Here is a 20,703-nt window from a genome sequence, read left to right as displayed (position 1 = left end):
ATCATTCAGGTCAAGTCTGCTCATGCAGCAGCTGTAAGCTCTTCTTAGCCTCCCTCTTCCAAATGTAAGGACCCTTGTGATTACCTTGGGCCTGCCTGGATAATCTAAAATAGTCCCCCTACTTTAAGGGGAAGGGACCAGTTTCTTAGCAACCCTAATTCCATCTTCTACCTTAGTTCCCCTTTGCCATGTGACTGAACATATTCACAGGTTCCAGGGGTTAGGATATGGACATCTTTAGGAGAGCCATTATTCCACCTACCATAGTTTGAATTCTAGCTCCACCACTTAGCTAGCCGTGATACTGTAGGCAAATTACTCGAAAGCTCTGAGCCTGTTTTATCATCTGTGAAAGGGAATAACAAGGCCCCTCCAGAAGGCACTGCTGGGCTGCTCCCCGGTCACCGGTCTTATCTCAGGCCTCCCTCGTGTGTTCTCACTCCAGCCCTCACGCATGCTCCTCATGCTGTTTTGAACATCTGCTCATTTTGCCTGAAAGCCTCATCTCTCCCCTGCTTTGCTTGCTTTAACTCTAAATTATACTGTAAGTCTCAGCCTACATGTCACTTCCTGGGGGAAGTTTCCCTGGCTTTCCTAAGTCAAACCCACCAATTGTACACAGACGGCACTTTCTACCTTTCTCTTCATATCCCTCATGAGAGTTGTCATTATACATTGTGGAGGGTGATTTTTGGATTCATGTCTGTCTCCCCCACCAATCTAGAAGTTCCACGGTGGTAAGGACTATGTGTGGTTTCACTCACCACAATATACTCAGGAACCACCACAGTTCCTGGTGCATAAAGAGGAAGCTTAAGAAAAATGTGTTGGATGAATAATCATCAAACTGGGTTGGATAATTAAAGAGGACAATGACCATAAAACCCTGAAAATACATATTCTGAAGTTCATTATTTTTTTAAATTTAAATGAAAGCCCATGGAAGATTTTGTGTGCTACAGATATATGATTGTTTCTCTATCTTAAAACTTAGTGGGAGAAGAGAAAATAACTATATCCTTCAGAACGGCATAATAAACAAAGCATGTATGGGTTCTGACGACAGACTTACACTGGAGTCCCATCTCTGTCACTTACTAAGTTGTTTTTCTTTGAGTAAGCTGCTTACTCTCTCTGATCCTTAGTCTCCTTGTAAGGAGTACTTTTGAGGACTGATTCCCATAAACTCTGTGTATTATGGGTGCTAGTCATAGTATGTGAGTCCGACTTCCAGCATCAAGTAAATACCCGAGAAATCTCACTGTAAGCAGAGATGGCAGAGACTGTACAGGGAAAAATAATGAAACAAAACACTCATGTTGCGGAAGTGCAATTATCTAAAACTGATTTTTTTATTTTATTTAATTTTTCTTGTTATGAAACTTTCATTATTTTAACAACATGTATACATTCTAGAAATAAGGAAAAATACACATAAGAATTTAAAAATCACTTATAATCCCACAACCATTTACATTTTTTACCTTCACATGTTTTTCTGCCCATATATATAATATACAAATGTACTCTTTTCTTTCAAAAATATGATATTTACCTATTACCAACTTTTAAAAAATTTTATATCCCGTCAGGAACCTCTTTTTGTAAAAATGAATAAAGCTCTCCTATTAAAAGGCAAAGGCTTGTAGAATGGTTCAAAATACAATAAACAGACAACAAGAGATGCATCTAAAACCACTAACAGCAGCAAGTTAAAAGTAGAAAGCTGGACAAAGGTATATCAGGAAAATGCAACTCGGAAGGAAGCTATATGGCAATGTTAATATAAAAAAAAACTCAAGGTAAACTACATTAAATATGAATAAGGACGGTTTCGATCAACCTTCCAATGCATCACTCGAAGTTTACTTCTTACTCTCCTCATCTCATCTATTTCAGTCACTTCTCTAAACACATCTTCCTTGCTTCAAGGCCCGTTGTGTATATCTTCTTTAAATTCCTGGAGCAACTGAATCAGCCTTTGTCTAAGAGTTACTTCTATTTTTTCCTCATTCTCATTTTCTGTTTTTTCCTTCCATTTTCAGACAGGGTTTCATCTTGCGTCTGCCTCCCTTCCTTTCCTTTTTCTCTTCCTTTCTTTTCTGCTTCTTCCCCTTTGAATGCAATTACTTCGGTACTGATTCGGTCAGTTTCTTCCTCGCCTCTTCTAGTCTTGTGTAGTGCTAAGGACGACAGATCTGCAGACTTCTAAACGATCATAGGCCTCCTTGTCCTTCTCCCGGAACCCCTAGTCCCTTTACCAAGGGTTATTGTTTTCTGCAGACCTGCGTAGTTCCTGGAAGCTGACTCCTTCTTCTTCCCCTGGCCCTGGCCCCAGCCCCGTCATCGGCGCTGCTGAAGGGAGCTCGGACCAGACGGGAACCTCTAAAAGTTATTTTTAAAAGGTAAATTACCAGGCTACAGCTTAATTTTGTTTCACATATTGGATGCCTCAGCATGATCACGACACTCAGGAAGGTGGGGGAAGGCTATACTTTAAATGATTCCCCCCTCCACATTCTTTTTAAAGATAGGTTTAAAGGTTTTAAGACATGTGATTGGAAATACACTGCCCAAAACATAAGGATTTTTTCTTTCTTCTGCATATGGGCTTGAGACTGGGATTGCCATCTCCCTAAATATCTACTGTCCCCTTTTCCCTGGGTAACTGACTCCCTGAAGGTTATCTGGGCATCTGGCCAGCCAGAATAAAGAGTACATTTTTCAAAAACCGACAGTTTTTCAGCCAATGGCACATAGCAGAAATGATGAGCACAACTTCCAGGAAATGTTCTTCATGGCAGTCATCATACTCTTCTTCTCTTTCTCTTTTACTTCCTTCCTACTGACTAGAAATGCAGATATGATGGTTGGAGCTGGAGCAGCTATCTTAGTTCATGAGGTGGAAATTGCATATTGAGGAAAATGGATGGTGAGATAGAAAAAGCCAGGGGTCCTTTTGACCTAGGATCCTCCATGCCAGCCTAGGATCACCTTTTTTTTTTTAACATAAAGAGAAATAAAATTCTAATTTAATTTAAAAAAATAAGCCCCTGTTATTTTGAAGTTCTGTCACTAATAGCAAACCTAATTCTAACTCACGCAGTGTGCATCCCAAAATAGACTAAACTCCTTTTGAGACAGGTGGATTTATACCTGGTTGGTTCAGATTAAAACATTTATAGACTTCACAAAGTGTCCTCTGGGAAAGCAAAACATCATCAGTAGCTGTTGTAACAGCAGCCTTTCATTTGCAAGTGTTTATGGAGTGCAATCATAAGCAAGTTTATTCTCTTTCTCATGACACCTCCAAACCCACTCACTGGGGCTGGTCTTTGTCCTTATCTAAATGTAGCCTTATGAGACCCAATATTTTCACCATTGTTTTCAGGAAAACATGCATAAAAATAAATAACCCCTTTGTTTTGGTTTAAAAAGCACCCAATTCACAGGAACCAAATTCAAGAAGCTCCCACCTGTCAAAGATGGAACAGTTTGAGTATCAAAAAGAATAATAGCTGAAATGAAGTGGAGAACAGCCAAAATGTTCAAGTCATGAGTTCATAAGACCCTTGAAAAAATCTGAACTCATTATTCACTTTTGGAGGATGCTAGAGAACCAATTTATAATTCTGAAAATTGGAAAACAAAGGAAAAGAATAAAGCATATTTCCGGTTTTTTTCCTGAAGAGCTGTATCTCAGTTGTGTAATCAAATACTTAATGAGGGAAACTCCTTCTCTGGGGAAGAGTATCAACTAATAAATGAAAGCATGATAGAATATCACCATGTTGCTGCACTAGAGATGTTAGTTTAGGATCTACTCAACAATCAATGATGGCTGCTAAAATCATTATGTGAAAAACAATCAGAAAATTTATAGTTTATAAGACTGATAACACTGTAATACACTGATCACTCTTGACATCACAGAGAGACAACCAGAACCTTGTATATCTCCTGACATGATGCAATAGGAAGCACTGAACAACACCTACTAAGAAGTCTTGCCCCCTGCCCCCCAAAAATTAAACATGAATCTCATCAAGCCTTTAGATATAAATCTGAGTTTGCAGGAAATGTAGGAAATAAAGGAACAAGGAGATGTGGTTGGGTAAGTTCAGAATGCACGAAACACTAAAGACACTTCACTCTGTATCTGTAAGAAATAAATCAGAGGGAGAACCTGTATTTAAAAGAGACTGTAAGAGACACATCAAGTGTATGATGATATTGTTCAGATTTAGATCGAAACAAATCCATTGTGTAAAGACATTATGAAACAGCTGGGAAATCTGAACACTGTGTATTTGATGATTTATTCATTATTCATTTTTAAAGGTGTGATAATGGCACGGTTTTTGTGTGAAAAGAGTCCTCATTTTGCCCAGAAACATATTGAAGTAATTATTGATAAAATATTAAAATGCCCAAGATTTGCTTTGTTGAAATCCAGGAGAGGGAGAGAAATAGGTAGGGGAAGAGATGAAAACTCATGTTTGTCCCTGGGTTGATGATTCTTGAAGCTTGGGCTTGGGTGGGTGGGGTTCTTTATGCTAGTCTCCGTGTGATGCTGTATGTTTGAAAATTTTCACAGTGAAAAGCTAAGAAAAGGAAAAGAAAGGCCTGTCCAGGTAAGAGTAATAACCCAAACTACCAGCATGTATTCCGTTTAATGCTCTTCTTAAGCCTGAGTGTGGCTCTGCTTCAAGCTTGGAAGCCTGTTGACCTTTCCACACAGACTAACTCCTCCTCACCCTCTGGTCTGACTCCTGACCCAGCCCTTTGGACTCAGGCTTGGCAGAGAAGGGGAAAGGGCACAGCATTCCATGAACTGTAACCTTGGGTGGATGCCTTCTGTGTGTGGTGGACACACAATTGTTGCATTTTCTTTCATGGAAAAGTTTTGTCTTGTGTTTTGTTGTTGTTATTTTCTGAGGGCTCCGAGGGCAGTTTTCCTGATGTGGGAAATGCCACTCTGATGCCAGTGAGTCTCAGCTCCTGGGTTCCTGCTGGTCCCTCTCCAGTAGGCCTCTGCTTCCCTAACCCTTTGTCTTTCTTCGTTATGCCCTTGGGTGATTTTCTTTGAAAATGACCTGCATGCCACTTACACACTCCCACAGTTCTGCTGACAGGCTCAGGCATTCTTGCCCTGCCACTGATGGATGTACCACTTGCCCAAGGGCAGCCCCCTTTCCCTTGGACACTAAAAATCAGCAGCTCTTCCACAGCTTTTGCCATTGCATTTCTCCAAGTGGGATCTAGACACAAGTCTTCATGTCTCCTAAACCCTGTAAGACTCATGCTAAGCTCACTGACTAGTCCTGTAAAGTCCCTATCACCTGGCTTCTGGCGGATGCAAGCAGCTGCTCTCCCTCCCCCTGGGTGGGTTGTGGGAGGAAATGCATAGTGCACCTAAATCTCTATTGATGTTTCAAGACCTTGTTTTCTAATGGCTGGGGGAGGCGAACCTTATTACTGTCAGTACCTGTTCTGTTTCTTATTGTGCAGGCATGGATAACACAGTACTCTTATTTTAGAATAGGAAAGTACTTGATTCCTTTCATTATATTATCATAGGCCTTTGTGGTCTCAACTGAAACTGATTTGAAAAAGCTTCATTTAACATCCTATAAAGAAAAAAAACAATTCAACCTGGTACTACTGGAATCAGGTACTTAACAATGACATCAGAAAATTTGATTTTCATTCATTAGTTCTCTGTTGGCTTCAAGCTTAGGCAGGCTTCCCCCCATGGCAGCAAAATGAGTACCAGGAGTTGTAGGCTGGCATTTTTCCAGTTGACAGAATTCTTTTTCCTAGTAGTTCCAGCAGAAGTCTCAGAACTGGATCACTGGCCTGGCTTGGATGGCATACTCACATGTACCTCAGTCATTATAGTCAAGGCAAGAGAATATTCTGTTTTCTGTTTCTAGGTTTGCAACCTCTCCTGGATTTGGGGGTGGGAAACAGTTAGCCCTTCATGACATGGAATGAGAGTGGGAAGAGGGGGAGCACCAGATTGTTGCCACCAGAGTAAGGGGAATGGATGCCAATTCATCAATAAATGATCTCACCCTTATACTAACCTAAAACCCATCTTTGTTGCTTTATCATGTGAGACCCTACATTCTAGTCCAGGGGACAGCCTTTGAAATAAGATGAAGATACTTCTATAAGTTCAGAGCCCTCCTGTGTCCAGTTCAAAGAGTTCCTTCAACTGTCCTCTTAGGATGCGGCTTTGAAGCTATTTATTTCCTTGTGGTTCTCATCCGAACTTCAGCAGACTAATTTGTACCTGTTTAAGAGTGAGACCCAGAAATGAAAAATGAAAATGTAAAATGAAAAAGTAAAAACAAAAAAACAAAAATACCTTATTTCTTCTAGAACTATCAATCCAAGAGAAAAAAATAGCAGGAGTACACAGAGGTGGAGGCACAAAATGTTCACTGTGGCATCATTTGTAATGGAAACAACCTATATGTACATCAGTGAGAAACTGGTTGAATAATGGTGGTGGTGCATCCATTCAATGGAATACTGCAAGATCATGAAAACGAAAAGAGTATAGGTATAATGCATCACTTTAAAAAATTACAAGATAGATTGTTAAGATAGAAAGGATGCAGACCAATATGTATGGCATAATCCTATTTTTACATAAAAGCTTTTACTATTTATGTTAATGCGTATGTATGTGTACAGGGCAATGTCAGGAAGTTTATACATTGAACTTCCAGGAAATGTGATTGGAAGGGTAGAGTGTTTTACCTTTCAATTTACATAATTTAACAAATGATATTATAGAAGGTTTTTTTTTAACTTTTCAACTTAAAAGAAAAATATGTACAAAATATGGACTTTGTCAGAAAGCATTGGTTAGATTAGTAGAAGACAGGAAACTTAGAGCTAATTTTTTGAAGTATGTGTATTTCTGGTTACAAAAGTGCAATATATTCTTCCAGAAAAAAGCAGATGAACAAACGGACAAAAATAATAATCACTTCTAGTCTCACCCCTCAGAGATAATCAGTGTCAATTAACACTTACTTATATATTCTTCCAGCATTTTGTCAGAGTTCAATACAATTGTTAATTGCAACAATCATCTTATCCCAGCTCCTGAGTGAGTTAACTGCCTCTTCTGCTATACAGTTTCTAATCTTTATTTTTATCTTTAATGTTAACTGTTTTATTACTTGTGTGTGTATGTGATTACAAGCTTCTTCAGTGTAACACCACAGAAATAAATATATAAACTGAGGTGGGAACCTCATGACTTATAAATAGCAAAATTGGAAGCTGAAAGAGGGTAAACAGTCATTAAGACTGTCACAAGCATGGCGGAAATTTGGAGTGGGGCTTAGTATTGATGAGCAGGACAGAAGAAAGAAGGATGCAGAAAGAAGGTAGAAGGGGACAAGAAGTGACACTGGTCAGATCATAATACTGAGAAATAAAATTTAGAACACCTGTCTGGCTTATTTTGTGCATCAGCTCACTTTTTAAAACCAAGGCAAAAGCAAACTGATTTGCATAGTGGCCCTCTGGGGAAGAGTCTAGGTGGGTGGCTGTATCTTTCTCTAACAACCAAAAGGTAGGGCAGAAATCAGGTTGGCTTCCTGAAGTCCTAGGAGCCTAAGGCCAGCCACAGCTCACCCCACGCTCTCTGGTTTTGCAGCATTGACATTAAAGTACAGTGGATTGTATTTCAGGCCTGGGGATTTACCCAGCAGATACATACTGTGTACAGTATGGAAATCTCCCCACCCTCACATCCTGCCTAGCTGACAGTGCCCTGGCAGGGGCATATTCATTGAAAAGTCTATATATAGCTGTCTGCTTGCCTTGCCTGTCAAAATAATAGGTGAGGAACAAAAGTTATTGACTTGAAGCCTCTTCCCATGATAAATACGCATACTTCAACTATCTATAATCTTGCTTGTCTACATATACTCAGTATAGCATATACAGTGTTTTGTGCTTTCACTTTACACACCTCTTCTATCTTACGCCAATTAAAAATGTATAGAAAACTATCTTTAGAATGTGGTTTGGGCAGTTTTTCTTCTTACAAAACAATTGTTTTTGGTTTTTAAATATTGCAATTGGTACTATGAGGTCCACTATTCATTCCACTCATTCACTGTTACTCTATCTTGTATTTCATTGTCCTCCTGTTTTGGCTTCTGATGTTTCAATGTGTTCTCCTAGGAGACTGCAAACTTTCTAAAATTAGGGTCATGGATTACACATGCCTTGCTATATTCCTTGTTAAGAAAAATTACCCAAAACTTGCAAATAAAAAAATTGTAAAGCAGATATGTACTTTCCTTGTAAAAAAAACTTAAAGCAGACTATCATCTTGGAGCCTTAACATGCCGACTTCACGATTATCTAAGTGTCTAAGAGAAGGGAAGAAAGACAATGGGATTGGATCAGTAAGTTAGAACTGAAGTATTGCTATCTACTATTTCAACAGCTTTGTTGAGATACATTTCACATGCCATCAAGTCCATGCATTGCAAGCGTGCGTGGTTTTTGGTTTATTCACAGAGTTGTGTCACTATCACAATGCACCTGTAGGACATTTTCAGCACACCAAGAAGTCTCAATTAAAGTCTCAGACTTTGAAATACTGTTAACAATTTACAGATTTTCACTTAGAAGAGTTGCAGATGATTTGTTTGGTAGAACATATAATCCCAAAGATCATGATTTTACTGCCCTATAGACATTGAACCTCTGTATTCACCTGTAACGTTAACCCAACGTTCTTTCCCCAGTGCCAATGACTCTTCCTCTGACCCTCCTTCAGACTGGTTTTACCATCCTGCTAGTTCCCTCATTCATGAGTGAATTAAATCTTTAACGTGTTTTCATTCTATATTTGTATGAGAGTCAAGTTTAAACATTTTTCAAACAAATATTTTGACCGCCTGAAAGTGTTCTTAGCACAGTGATGGGCACAGAGTGGCCAATTAATAAATACATCTTGACTTACCATCTCCAGTTTTTTCTGATAGGGGGTGTTTCAGACTTTTTAAATTAGGGGAGGAGAGAGTAAGTTTTTGAGAGGTCTTAAAGAAAAATCAGAAAATAAATTTTGAATGATATTTTGTAGTTTGGTTCTCAAATTCTGAAATTTTGTGCCAGAGAATTAAGTTTGGATAATGCTATTTATTTACTTCTTTTATATATCAAAGCTTGAATCAATGAATATTCTAAGAGTATAATTTTACTGGCATAACATTTTTATAAATCTATAAACTTAAAGTATTCTTTATTTTTGTGTAAATACTGTATATGCAATGGAACAAAATCTGAAAGATATAAAAGAGAATGCCCTAGGAAGCTAAGTCTCCACCCCACCACGTTCCTTTGCCACAAGCTGCCCCAAGGTTCTCCTGTCACCAATTTCTTGTGCAGCCTTTCATACACACACACACACACACACACACACACACACACACACACACATTAAAATTTTTTCTATTAAAAAAATCCAGCATATCATGTATGCTATTTTGCAACTTGCTTTATTTACTTACTGATATTTATTGAAAATTGTTCAACATCAATAATACTTGCCTCAGGCAAAACATGATTACTTCTCACCACTTTTGCTGCTCCCACACACAGTCGCACCCACCAGCATCTCCAGCAGGAGCCATCTGGTCTCTGCTTCCGTCCTCTGCATCTCCATGATCTCTTCTCAACGTGGCAGCCGGGATGAGCCTCTGTGTACGTAGGTCAGATCACCTCCCATTTGGAGCCAAGCCAAAGACATCACCACGTCGTACAAGGTCCATCTTACGTCTTACTCCCCTACCATTACCACAGTTGCCTCCAGGCCTCATCCACTCTCCCTCATTCTGCCATGGTTACTGTAGCCCCCTCAGTGCTCCTTTAAGACACCAGGCATGCTCCTGCCTCAGGATCTGGCCCTTGCTATTCCCTCTGATCTTGAGAAACTTCCCCAAATGTTTGCATGACTTTCTCCCTGACCTCCTCCAGGCCTCCGCTCAAAGGTCACTTCCTTCATCACCACCTACGGCAACCTCTCCCCCACACATACTCCCACCCCACTTAGCCTCCTCTATCTTTCTGCATTGCGTATATGAGCATTGGACGTTTCACATATTTTACTCATTTATTGTCTCTCTACAAGCTCCATGAGAATGAAGATGTTTGCACGTCCACTGATGTATTCCTACCACCTAGAACAGGGCCTGGCACAAAGTAGGCACTTCGCAGTATTAGTTAAATGAACAGATGAATTTGTGCTGTACAGTACAAGTATGTCTGTGTTCTATTTGTGTGATCCCATCTAGTATAGTTTACTGCCACATTTGCAATCTTCCATATGCATTTAGTCTCTTGTGACCTTGATGAAGTTGCTTAACTTCTCTGAGCCTTCCTTGATTGACTCCTCTATAAAACAAGGACAGTAGTTGCACCTACATTTTGCAGGACTGTTGTATGTAGATTAAATTTTTAAAAGAATGTAAAGTGGCTACCACCATGCCTGGCATATAGTAAGTTCTCAATAAAAAATATGATTATGGTCTCTCTCATTATTAATAATTCCTCAGAAAAGGACTTACAAGATGAATATATAGTTGAGTATAATATAGAAAAACCCAACTTCTTACTTTTAAACCCAAAATGTTAACTTTTGGAGATTATCTCCTTATAATGGAAGGTAAGCCACTTTGTTCTGCTTTTTGAAGAAGTCATTTAACATCTTCAGAAAAAAATATTTTAGCTCTTCAGAGGTAGAGACTTCACCTTTACACTTCCATTTTCTAACTGGTCCTTAAAATAGTACTTGCTCAATAGACTTTTTTGAGTAAATAAATGGAAGACTGAATCTCACTGGGCACAAGTGAGTTCATATTTATTAAAAAGCTGCAATGTGCCAGGTACTGCATAGGCACTAGGGATACAGAAAAAAGAGCGTTTTGGGGTTGAAGTTTATTTCAAGACCTCCACATAGTAATCATTAAGTTTGGGGGACGTATTTTTATTTCAGAAGTAATCTTCTAACTGGAGGAGGGGGAATTTGGATTCAACACCGTGTGCAAAGAAAAAAAAACTCCTAAAAGGTATCTTTGCCATAATTTCTCTGAAGAGCCTTTCAAAGAAAGGAAACGTCAGTGGTTTATCAGGTAGATATCAAGAGTGAAGCAGCAGGCATATACCCTTGTGGGAAATCCTATTGTGATTCAAGACCTCCATGAATTCCTGTGGTCCCCAGTAAGTCCCCACGCATATGGCTAAGCACAAACAGTTCGGTATTTGGTGCGGAATGAGAGTCTAGTGGTGAGCCATGCAGCTTGAGGCAGAGTAAAGCCCTGACCTGAGTCACAAACCTGGGATAGAATCCGGGTCTGAATTCTGACTCTGAGCAAGATCATCCTGAGCCTCAGTTTCTTACCTTGAAATGAAATGGTTTTAAAAACTAGCATCTTTCAAATGAGGCAATGGGTGAGAAAGTCCTCAATACCTTAGAAACCACTAAATAAATGGGACTCTGATTCTGACAGTTGACCCCTTCAGCCATTCATTCAACACTACTTCTGAGGTCCTGCCAGTACTGTGCTACCCACTGGGGACATGGGCTACAACCGTGACAGCAAGCACACGATCCACTTCCAGGATTTTATCCCCAGGATATAATTCAGCAGAAGCAGAAATATGTTTTTAGGGAGATGATCATTGCAGGGATATCTGTAACAACGACAAAAAAAATGGACACAATCCATATATGTACAAAAGCAGACTGGTTTTATAAATGATGCGTCCCAACATTTTGATTAGAAAGAACATCCAGCCTACAGGGTGGCAGGGTAATTCTGTTCCCTTGGAAGGTGGTGGTTTGTTTTGAGGGGGGCTGGTGGCCCCGCCCTGGGGTGACAGCATGGAGGCTGGGACAAAGGGGTATGTGATGGTGACAGGTCACAAAGGACTGTGGAGGATAAGGTGGTGGTGAGAGGAGATTTCAGCAAAGCCCTGCAGGGAGATGGGCAGTTGCTTTCATTCTCTCTCTCTCTCAGGAACTCAATTTGTGGCTGCAGGAGCTGTCTTGAATGAAGAGAACCATGAAGAGTGAATATTTACCTTGTTACACGGCCCACAGCTACCATTCAATGGACATGTTCAATATCTCCATGGGGGACCTGCAAAGACAGCTGTACAAGGGAGGAGAGTATGACATTTTCAGGTACACACCAATGTTTGAGAGTAACTTCATACAAATCAGCAAAAAAGGAGAGATGATTGATGTACACAATCATGTCCAAATGGTGACTGTAGGCATCGTGTCCACCAGCCCTGTCCTCCCCTTACCTGACGTCATGCTGCTCGCCCGACCAACCAAAGCCTGCGAAGATTGTGTCAGACATGCCCTGCCCGCCAAGGGGAGAGGTCTCAAGCCCGAGAAGACCCTAGAGCTCACCAGGCTGCTTCCCTTGACATTTGTCAAGATCTCTACCCATGATCGTGAGAAACAGCAGCTGCGGCTAAAGCTTGCCACTGGCCGTACTTTTTATCTGCAGCTGTATCCCTCTTTGGATGCACGAAAAGACCTGTTTGGCTACTGGGAAAAACTTGTTTACCTCCTGAGGCCATCCCTGGAGAGTTACAGTAGTACCCCAATACTACAATCTGTGGATGCAACAACAATAGAGAATGACAAAAGCCTAATGGTAAGCATCTCCTGAGACTCAGGAAAACGGGGCAGGGTGCTTGGGGAGAGCAGCTCAGCTAGTCCTACAAAGCCTTTGGTGTTCTCGGAGGCTCTCACCTGCAAATACATCCCATTTGAAAAGGCTCAGGGCCAAATGAGCCACCACAATGGGACTTAACATACTGAGAGGTTCCAAGTACTTCTCCAAATTTTCCCCCAAGGCCTAATTTCAGAGGGCATTTAGGTATCAGCTCCTCTGGTTTCAGCCCCAGGGCTGTGTTCCCTTCTGCAGCATCCTGCTTGCCCAATCTCCTCTTGAACATTTTTCCCATCCCAGGCTGTTTCATCAGTCATGGAACATGTCAACATTGGGAAGTCTTTCCTTCCTTCTGTCTCCCCGTGGTGATAATGTGCTGATGAAAATCAGTACAGCTCTTGTGTGTGTCTGCACATGTACAATTTGTTTTGGCAGCCACCAGTAAAATAAAAGTATACAAGGATGGGGAATTGTATCAGTGCTTTCCCTGGTGCTGGGACTGTTCATGTAAAACTGAGCGACCACTTGACAGGGGTGCTGTAGATGGAACATTGCAACAAATAGGAGCTTAGACTTGATGATTTCAAAGATTCTTCTAATTATAAGCCCATGAGTTGCTCAGCTCCATCAGGAGAGGGGAGCAGACAGTTTGGTCTCATGTTTATCTTACCTGTTTTCATCTCAACTGTTTCTCCTCCCCTTGGCATAGACTGTGGAGCTCCATGGAGAAATATATCAAGATGTGATTGGGTGTCACAAGTCCCATAAGGTGTCCGGAGCCACCTTTTCCGCTTATGCTGGGAGAGAGGGATTGCATCATGCCTGCCACAAAAAAACCAGTGAACCTGTAGCCATGAAAACGGCAGGCGCTGCCGAAGGCCTAGCAGGTGGAGTAGCTGCCTGCATGGCAGCGGCAGGAACAGCAGCGAGTGCTGAGGCAGGCGCCATAAGCCTTGCCACCTGCGAGACTGCAGGTGCCGGCCAGCCGAGTGCAACTCTGGCGGGAGCCACCAGCAAGTGTCTGGGAGACATTGGATCCAACAAGGCCATTGCAGGTGCTGTCAACCTCTCCTCAGAATGCACCAATGTGGTCTTGGAGGGTGCCGTAATCACCTCCTCCATAGCCACTTCTGTGATCATGCCCGCGGCCACGAGTGTCTCCCCAGGGAGCAGCATGGATGTGGTATTTGCAGGTGCAGTGGCATACAGCAAGCCTGCTGCAGGAAGACCCAAATGCCCAGGGACAGGACCCCTCATCTCGACCTTGCAGAGTGAAGGCTACATGTGTGAGCAGGATGGAAGCCAGAAGGTCAGCCAGCCCACTACCAAAATCCGGATGGGAAAAAAGAAAAGACGAGAAAAGACGGACAGACCTTCCAGCAGGAAAAGTTCTTGTCACGGCATGACAGGTGAAAGTCACCACAGGAGAAGAGGGCACAAGTCAACCCGGAAATCATCCTCCCACCAGTCCTCTTCTGGCCATGGAAACAAAAAAGATGACAAGAAAGAGAAAGGGCAGGACAGTGTCAGGGGCAGAGGACACAGCTCTCACAAGAGTTCCAGCCACAGCTCCGCCACAAAAGAGCCCAGGACAGCTCACAAACGGGGGAAGAGCATATCTGCAACCAGCTCAGATTCCTTAAGTAAGAAATGCTATAGGTTTGGCTCTTTCTTCAGGAGCTTCAGAGTCATTCTGGGTTCAAAAACAATGGTCACCACCCAGAGCAGAGATGTCGACTTTGTGGCTAAGACGGTTGAGAAGCACCAAGTGGAGGCCAAGGTGGAGAAAGCCCCGGGCAGCCAGGATCTGGGCATCTGCGGCACGGTGACCTCTGAGATGATGGAGACGATAGTCATGGAAGCCAAGTCCCTTTGACTAGGGGCCAGGGCGGGAGGGAGCAAGAGACCCCACTTCAGGGAAGTATCCCAAGACAGTCAATTCCAACTTTCTTTAATAAAGGAAATCATGCAACTGCACAAGAGATGCTATCTTCTGTTTGACTTTTTACGTCCCCTGGTCTGATAGTGACCTCACAGTGGCTTCTGTGACATGAAGCATGCTGTAGCCTGAGAGCCCAGCCTTCAGTCAGGCAGAACCCTGCCTCCCTCCCATGCCTGGCAGAGATAATATGAGCTCCCTGCCTTGCCTCAACCCCCTTTCTTCCTTTTGTTTCCCCAAGACTATGGCTGCAAGTCCCAGACTATAAGCTGGGAAGAATCACCACTGCCGTGTCCCATGCCCTCCTTCCACTTCTCCCTGAAGGTCCCTGACTATGAACATCCAGTCCAGTCCGTGGACTAAGTGAAGACAGGACTCACGTATCCTCAGGGAATAATTAGGGGAGGAAAGGTGGTAGAGCAGCATTTGTAGGCAATCAGAATAGAGAATTTTATCATCCAGATCAGGAATTGGCAACCTGAGGGCCAAATCTTGCCAACTGCATGGCTTTTGTGAATAAAGTTTTATTGGAATGTAGCCACAGCCATTCATTTATACATTGCCTATGGCTGCTTTCACATTAAAATGACAGAATTGAGTAGTTGCCACAGAGACCGTATGGCCTGCAAAGTCTAAAATATTTACTATCTGGCACTTTGCAAAAAAGGGTTTTGCCCACTGCAATCTAATCTTAACGATTCTTCCTCCTGGGGATATCCTCTGGAGAAACGCTCACATACGCTTGCCAGGAGACAACTAGGAGAATGTTTATAGTAAAATGATTTGTAGTGGCAAAACGCTGCAAACAGCCCAAATGCTCATTAAAAAGGAGAATTGCTATATTGTGGTATATGCCTACAGCACATATTATACAAGAGTGAAAATGAACAGCCAGCACTACATGTTAGTGTGGGTGAATCTCACAGAATGTTGAATAATAAAAGGAAATCAGAAAAATACATATGACATAGTCCCATTTGTACAGTTCAACAAGATCAAACAGTATGTTTGGAGGTACATACTTGCTAAAAGTGTGGAAAAAAGCAAGGAAAGAACACAAAATTCAGGGTAGTGGACATCTAGAGGGTGAGCGGGAGGGGGGACGACTGGAGAGGTGCACAGAGAGCTTCCACAGAGGGGGGATTGATCTATTAAGCAAAGGGCTGTGTCTGTAGTAATTTATGTTTTGCCTTTTTAATTTTAACATCTGTGAAGTCAGGACAGTTTTTAAACTGCTGTCGGCCAAGTGGCCGTCACCACCTTAGAAATACCTTAACCAATTTATTTAATTTATGTTTTCCTATTAATATATGCACAAGATAGATGCCAAAATGTCTAAGTTTGAAAGATATCTTTCAGTAAGCATGAAATTAAAATTCTAAGTGACATAAAAACTAAGGATTCGGGAACATAGAAAAGGCTTAGATATATCGTGAAGAAATGATAGAATAAACTAAAATGTGGTGTGTTAATGAACTACGCAAATTATGTATGCATGTGGAAAGTAATTCCAAAAATAAAAATCATGCTACCTTGGAAAAGAGACTACAAGCTTAAAAAATGCACATTGTAAAAAAGAAGTCACATTGTCTTTTCAATTTTAAAAAGTCAATAATTCTCACAAGTTTATGAAAAACATTAAATTATTAACAACAGATGATAACAGTTGGATTTGAGAAAATTATTCTGAAAACCGCACGTGTTTGTGTGAGCCTGGGATCGTCTGCCTATTCCTTGTGACTCTTTCTGTGATCGTAGTGTCTGATAAGATGGAAGATGGGTTTCCAGTAAAACTCAGGGACTTTCTCCTCAGAGCAAATGTGTGTGGCAGAGGCAGAGGGGGTGAAAAGCCAGGTGCTGTGGGAGGACTGGTGGCTTGCAAGTGCCAGGGGTAGCCCTTCCCCGCTGCTCTGGTGGGCAGCTGGAAACTCACAGCTTGTGATTTCTGACATAAGGGAGACCAACAGAGGCTGGGGATCAGGGTGTGCTTGGAGCGGACTCTTAAAGCAGTGGGTACAGGTTGAAGGAGAGAAAGAGGCATGTTCTCAAAGACCTCAGAGGGAGTTTGGGGAAGACTCCTGGGAATGAGAGATTATGGGGTAGAAGAGAGAAATAAAGGGGAACTCTTTCCAAAGACTTTGATTCAAAGCACCAAATTTACACTATGCTGAAGTCTGAATTTTTCTAGCTACAAATGGCTTACACTCATGATTCTGTACACTACGGCTTTATCTTTTGTCCCTCTCTTAGTCTTGTCTTAGGCACCCCCACTCCCACACCCTACAGAGCTTCTTTAACATGAACCTAGATTGTCCACCGAGCAGGGGGTTAGCTGGGCAGACCCACAGATTATACACATGCCGCCGACGTAAAGCGGAAGTGGATCCTTGCACAGTGCAACGTGCTCTGTCAGGCACTTTCTCTGCGTTTCTGTTTCTGTCTAGACAGTTCATCAAGAGACATACGCATAAATACCTGCGCATTTCAAAGCAATAGGCCTCTTCCTCCAGAGCGAGATATTAATTGGGGCATCAAGTAAATACACCCTATCAGATAAAGGCCAGTATTTTGACAGCAATATTCATCACCATAGTAGCATTTCTGCTGCTGCAAGAGCACCGAGGCAGTGGATGGCTGATCGCTAACCAGTGTCTTAAAGTCTGGCGCACACACATACGCACAAAAGATGACACAGGGACCTTTCATCAACGGCAAAATAAGACCAATCTTATCTTGGTTGTAGTGATTGAATGGGGTCTTTCAGGCACGGGAAAGATGTGTTGTGGTGAGAAGAAGCAGTTTGCTTCAAAATACTGAAGGCAGTGTCATGACTGACAGGGGGAGGGTGAAGCTGGGAAATGCAGCAAGGGACAGGCCATGCAAGACTTTGAGGTCCATGTAAACGATTTTGACTTCAGACCTTAAGAGTGATGGAAGGTTGCTGAAATAAGGCAAGTGGCTTGATCAAATTTGCATAATATGAAGGGCATCAGGGTTGCCATAAAAAGAATATTTAGGGAGAGCGTTGTTCATACGTGACCTGATGTCACTTCCTGCCTTTTGCCACAGGCTCTATAAAATGAGGGGATTGGAGAGGATGTTTTGAAAGACACCTTTCCATTTGAAATATCTATGTAGGGCAGACATTCCTTGTAGGAAGGAGTTGGCCCCAGCTGTGGGGAGTGTCAGCCTTCCCCTGACAGTGAGTTTGGAAATTGCTTTGGCTTCAGAGAACTCCCTGGATCAAGGTATGCCCTTGGCAGAGCATACAGTAAGACTGATGTGGCGTGTGGAGCTCTGGCCACCTTAGCCCAAGGCAGAACAACTCTCATAATCTGTTCTAGTTTAAGAGCTCCCCATGACCTGCATCACAGCTCGACTTCTCCCTCCGTGCGCACCTGCGTCCATTCCTCACACAGGTGCTAGCCCTAAGGGCAGGCCTTCACAAACACCCTTCTCACAAAACGACATCTCGAATCTGCTTCTTGGAGAAAACAGTCTGACACTATTAGTGTAATGTGCTGTGGTCACTTCCTCTACTAACCTTGTGGAAAGAGTAGGTGATAGGAAAGGTATAATGCATTCTATACAGTTTTGAATTTAAATAATTTAAAAATGGAGTAGAGAGTTATTGAAAAATTATGTCTATTTTACACAATTTAGAACCTATCGATATGAAAAAGAAGGAAACAATATTCCATTGTTTGCCTTGATAATTTATTGCTTAGTGAACAATGGACTGGTTAGACATATGCTTCCAGAAAGATGGAGTAGACATATTTTTCCCCATTCCTTTCATTCATACAATTAAAGACCTAGGACATAAAAAATAAACACTAGAAGGCTCTGAAAGGTGGAGAGAAGAAGACAGACCAGTCATGGACCTCAGGAAACGAGGCACAACATTGTGGTGAGTTCCTAAGGTTTTCTTTGTGACTTATATATATCTCAGACTTGGAGCTGAAGAAGCTGGCAATCCTGAAAATAAGTCATAACAAAAGCTCCTCTCTCTGGCCAACGGACAAGGAAAGGACAGCCAAGAAAGACAAAAGGCTTTTAGACAATAACTACTCCAGCTAAACATCACAGTACAAAACCATGCTGCTTCCCACCCAATATAAGCAAGAGCCCACTGGGGAGTCTGGACTAACATCCTCACGGGCTGTGAAAAGGCCTCCAGTACTCCCACTGGGTGGTGTCAGAGAATGACAGGCAGGGTGCTGGAGCTTTTATCCAGCAAGCTGGTAGTGAAGCCCTCCCTACCACTTCCCTTGTCACTGGAGACAGTGCAGGGATCTGGAAATCTCACTCTGGCCCAGAAATAATGAAAGGCCCCCACCTCTAGGGTGTGGACTGAGGCCAAGGGGGACACCTGGACTTAAGGTCCTTTGCTGGAGTAGTGTCAGAGGAAGTCTGCTAGAAGGAGTTTAAATAGGACCCAGAGTCTCCTAACATAATACAAAATGTCCAGACTTTGGCCAAAAAGGCACTTGTCATACCAGGAAAGAGGAAGATACCAAATTGAATGAAGAAAGAAAGTCAATAGATGGTAACACCGGGATGGCAGCTTAGAATTACCTTACAATAGTTTTAAAGCACTAATGAAAAAGCAATTAGGGATATGCTTGAAACAAATGAAAAATTAGACAGCTTTATTAAAGAAATTTTGGAACTGAAAATACAAAAACTGAAAAAGAGAAACCTTAGTAATTAGGGCTCAACAGCAGAATGGAGAGGAAAGAGGGAAGTATCAGTGACTGTAACAATAAAACTACCTAAGACAAACACAGAAAATGCACTGGAAAAAAAAAATAAACAGTGTCTAGGGAACCTGTGGAACTGTAACAAACGATCTAACATTCATGTCATCCCAGCCTTGGAAGGAGAGGAGAAAGAGCAGGGTTGAAGAAATACTAGAATAAATAAATGACTGAAAACTTACAAAATTCAGCAGAAGATATAAACCTACTGATTCAAAAAGCTGAACAGGAAATACCCAAAGAAATCCACACCAAGATAAATCACAATTAACCTTCTGAAAACAAAGGAAAAAATCTTGAAAGCAGACAGAGAAAAATGGCACCTTAGCCTGTGGGGTGCCTTTGAATCACAGTAGGTTTCTCATAAGACATCAAGGAGGACAGAAAAGAAGTAGCATAATGTTTTTCAAGTGATGAAAGAAAAGAATGGAAAACCCCAAATCCTATGCCCAATAAAAATACTCTTTAGGATATTCATTTCATGCAGTTAGTGTTATTCTGATACCAAAATCAAAGAGTATAAAAACAACAGACCATTATCACTCATGAATATAGGCACAAAGATTTTTAACAAAATATTAGCAAATAGAATTCACTAGTATGTAGAAAGAATTTTACACCATGATCAAGTGGAGTTCATTCCAGAGATGGAAGACTGATTCAACATCCAAAAGTCAATATAATCCACTATAGTAATAGGATACAGAGGAAAAAATTCACATGATCAGATAAAGTGATGCAGAAGTATGTGACAAATTGTAACACCCATTCGTGATAAAAACTCTTAGATAAATAAAGAGGGAACTTCTTTAACTTGATAAAGAGCATGCACAAAAAACCTATAGTTAACATTACACATAGTGGTAAAAGATTGAATGCTTTCTTCCTACAATCAGGAACAAGGCAAGGAAGTCTACTCTCACTAATCATATTCAATATAGTGGTGGAAGTTAAAGGTCGTACAATAGGCAAGAAAAAAATAAATAACGTACAGATCAGAAAGGAAGAAATGAAACGGTTCCTATTTGGAGCATGACTATCTATGTTGAAAATTTCAGGCAATCTACAAAACAGTTCCTAGAACTAATAAGTTAGTTCAAGTTTGCAAATACAAAATCAATTGTATTTCTATATATCATATATGAGCAATGAACTCATGCACACCAAAATTTGAAATACAATACCATTTACAGTAAGAAAAATAAATAAATAAACACTTACATGCAAGTCTGCAAAAACTTGTACAGGACTTATATGCTGCAAACTGCACAAGGCT

The 20,703-nt window shown here is 41.4% G+C and overlaps 1 protein-coding gene and 1 long non-coding RNA gene across 2 annotated transcripts; one reads left to right on the top strand and one right to left on the bottom strand.

Annotated features, from left to right (window-relative positions):
• Window positions 1-12,092: 12,092 nt before the first annotated feature.
• On the top strand, window positions 12,093-14,698 carry GARIN3 (golgi associated RAB2 interactor family member 3). The gene is made up of 2 exons (XM_017644690.3): window positions 12,093-12,710; window positions 13,438-14,698. The coding sequence occupies exons 1-2, from the start codon at window positions 12,093-12,095 to the stop codon at window positions 14,602-14,604; spliced, it is 1,785 nt and encodes a 594-aa protein (XP_017500179.3). The 3' UTR covers window positions 14,605-14,698.
• LOC140847795 (uncharacterized) lies at window positions 12,121-20,703 on the bottom strand. Its single transcript, XR_012127992.1, has 3 exons — window positions 20,649-20,703; window positions 13,399-13,550; window positions 12,121-12,194 (listed from the first exon to the last, which is right to left on the bottom strand). It is a non-coding gene; the product is annotated as an uncharacterized lncRNA (long non-coding RNA).

This window comes from Manis javanica, chromosome 1, assembly GCF_040802235.1.
Source record: "Manis javanica isolate MJ-LG chromosome 1, MJ_LKY, whole genome shotgun sequence".
NCBI classification, from domain to species: Eukaryota; Metazoa; Chordata; class Mammalia; order Pholidota; family Manidae; genus Manis; species Manis javanica.
Note: the sequence above shows the minus strand (reverse complement) of the source record. Positions and strands in the feature narration are given on the sequence as shown.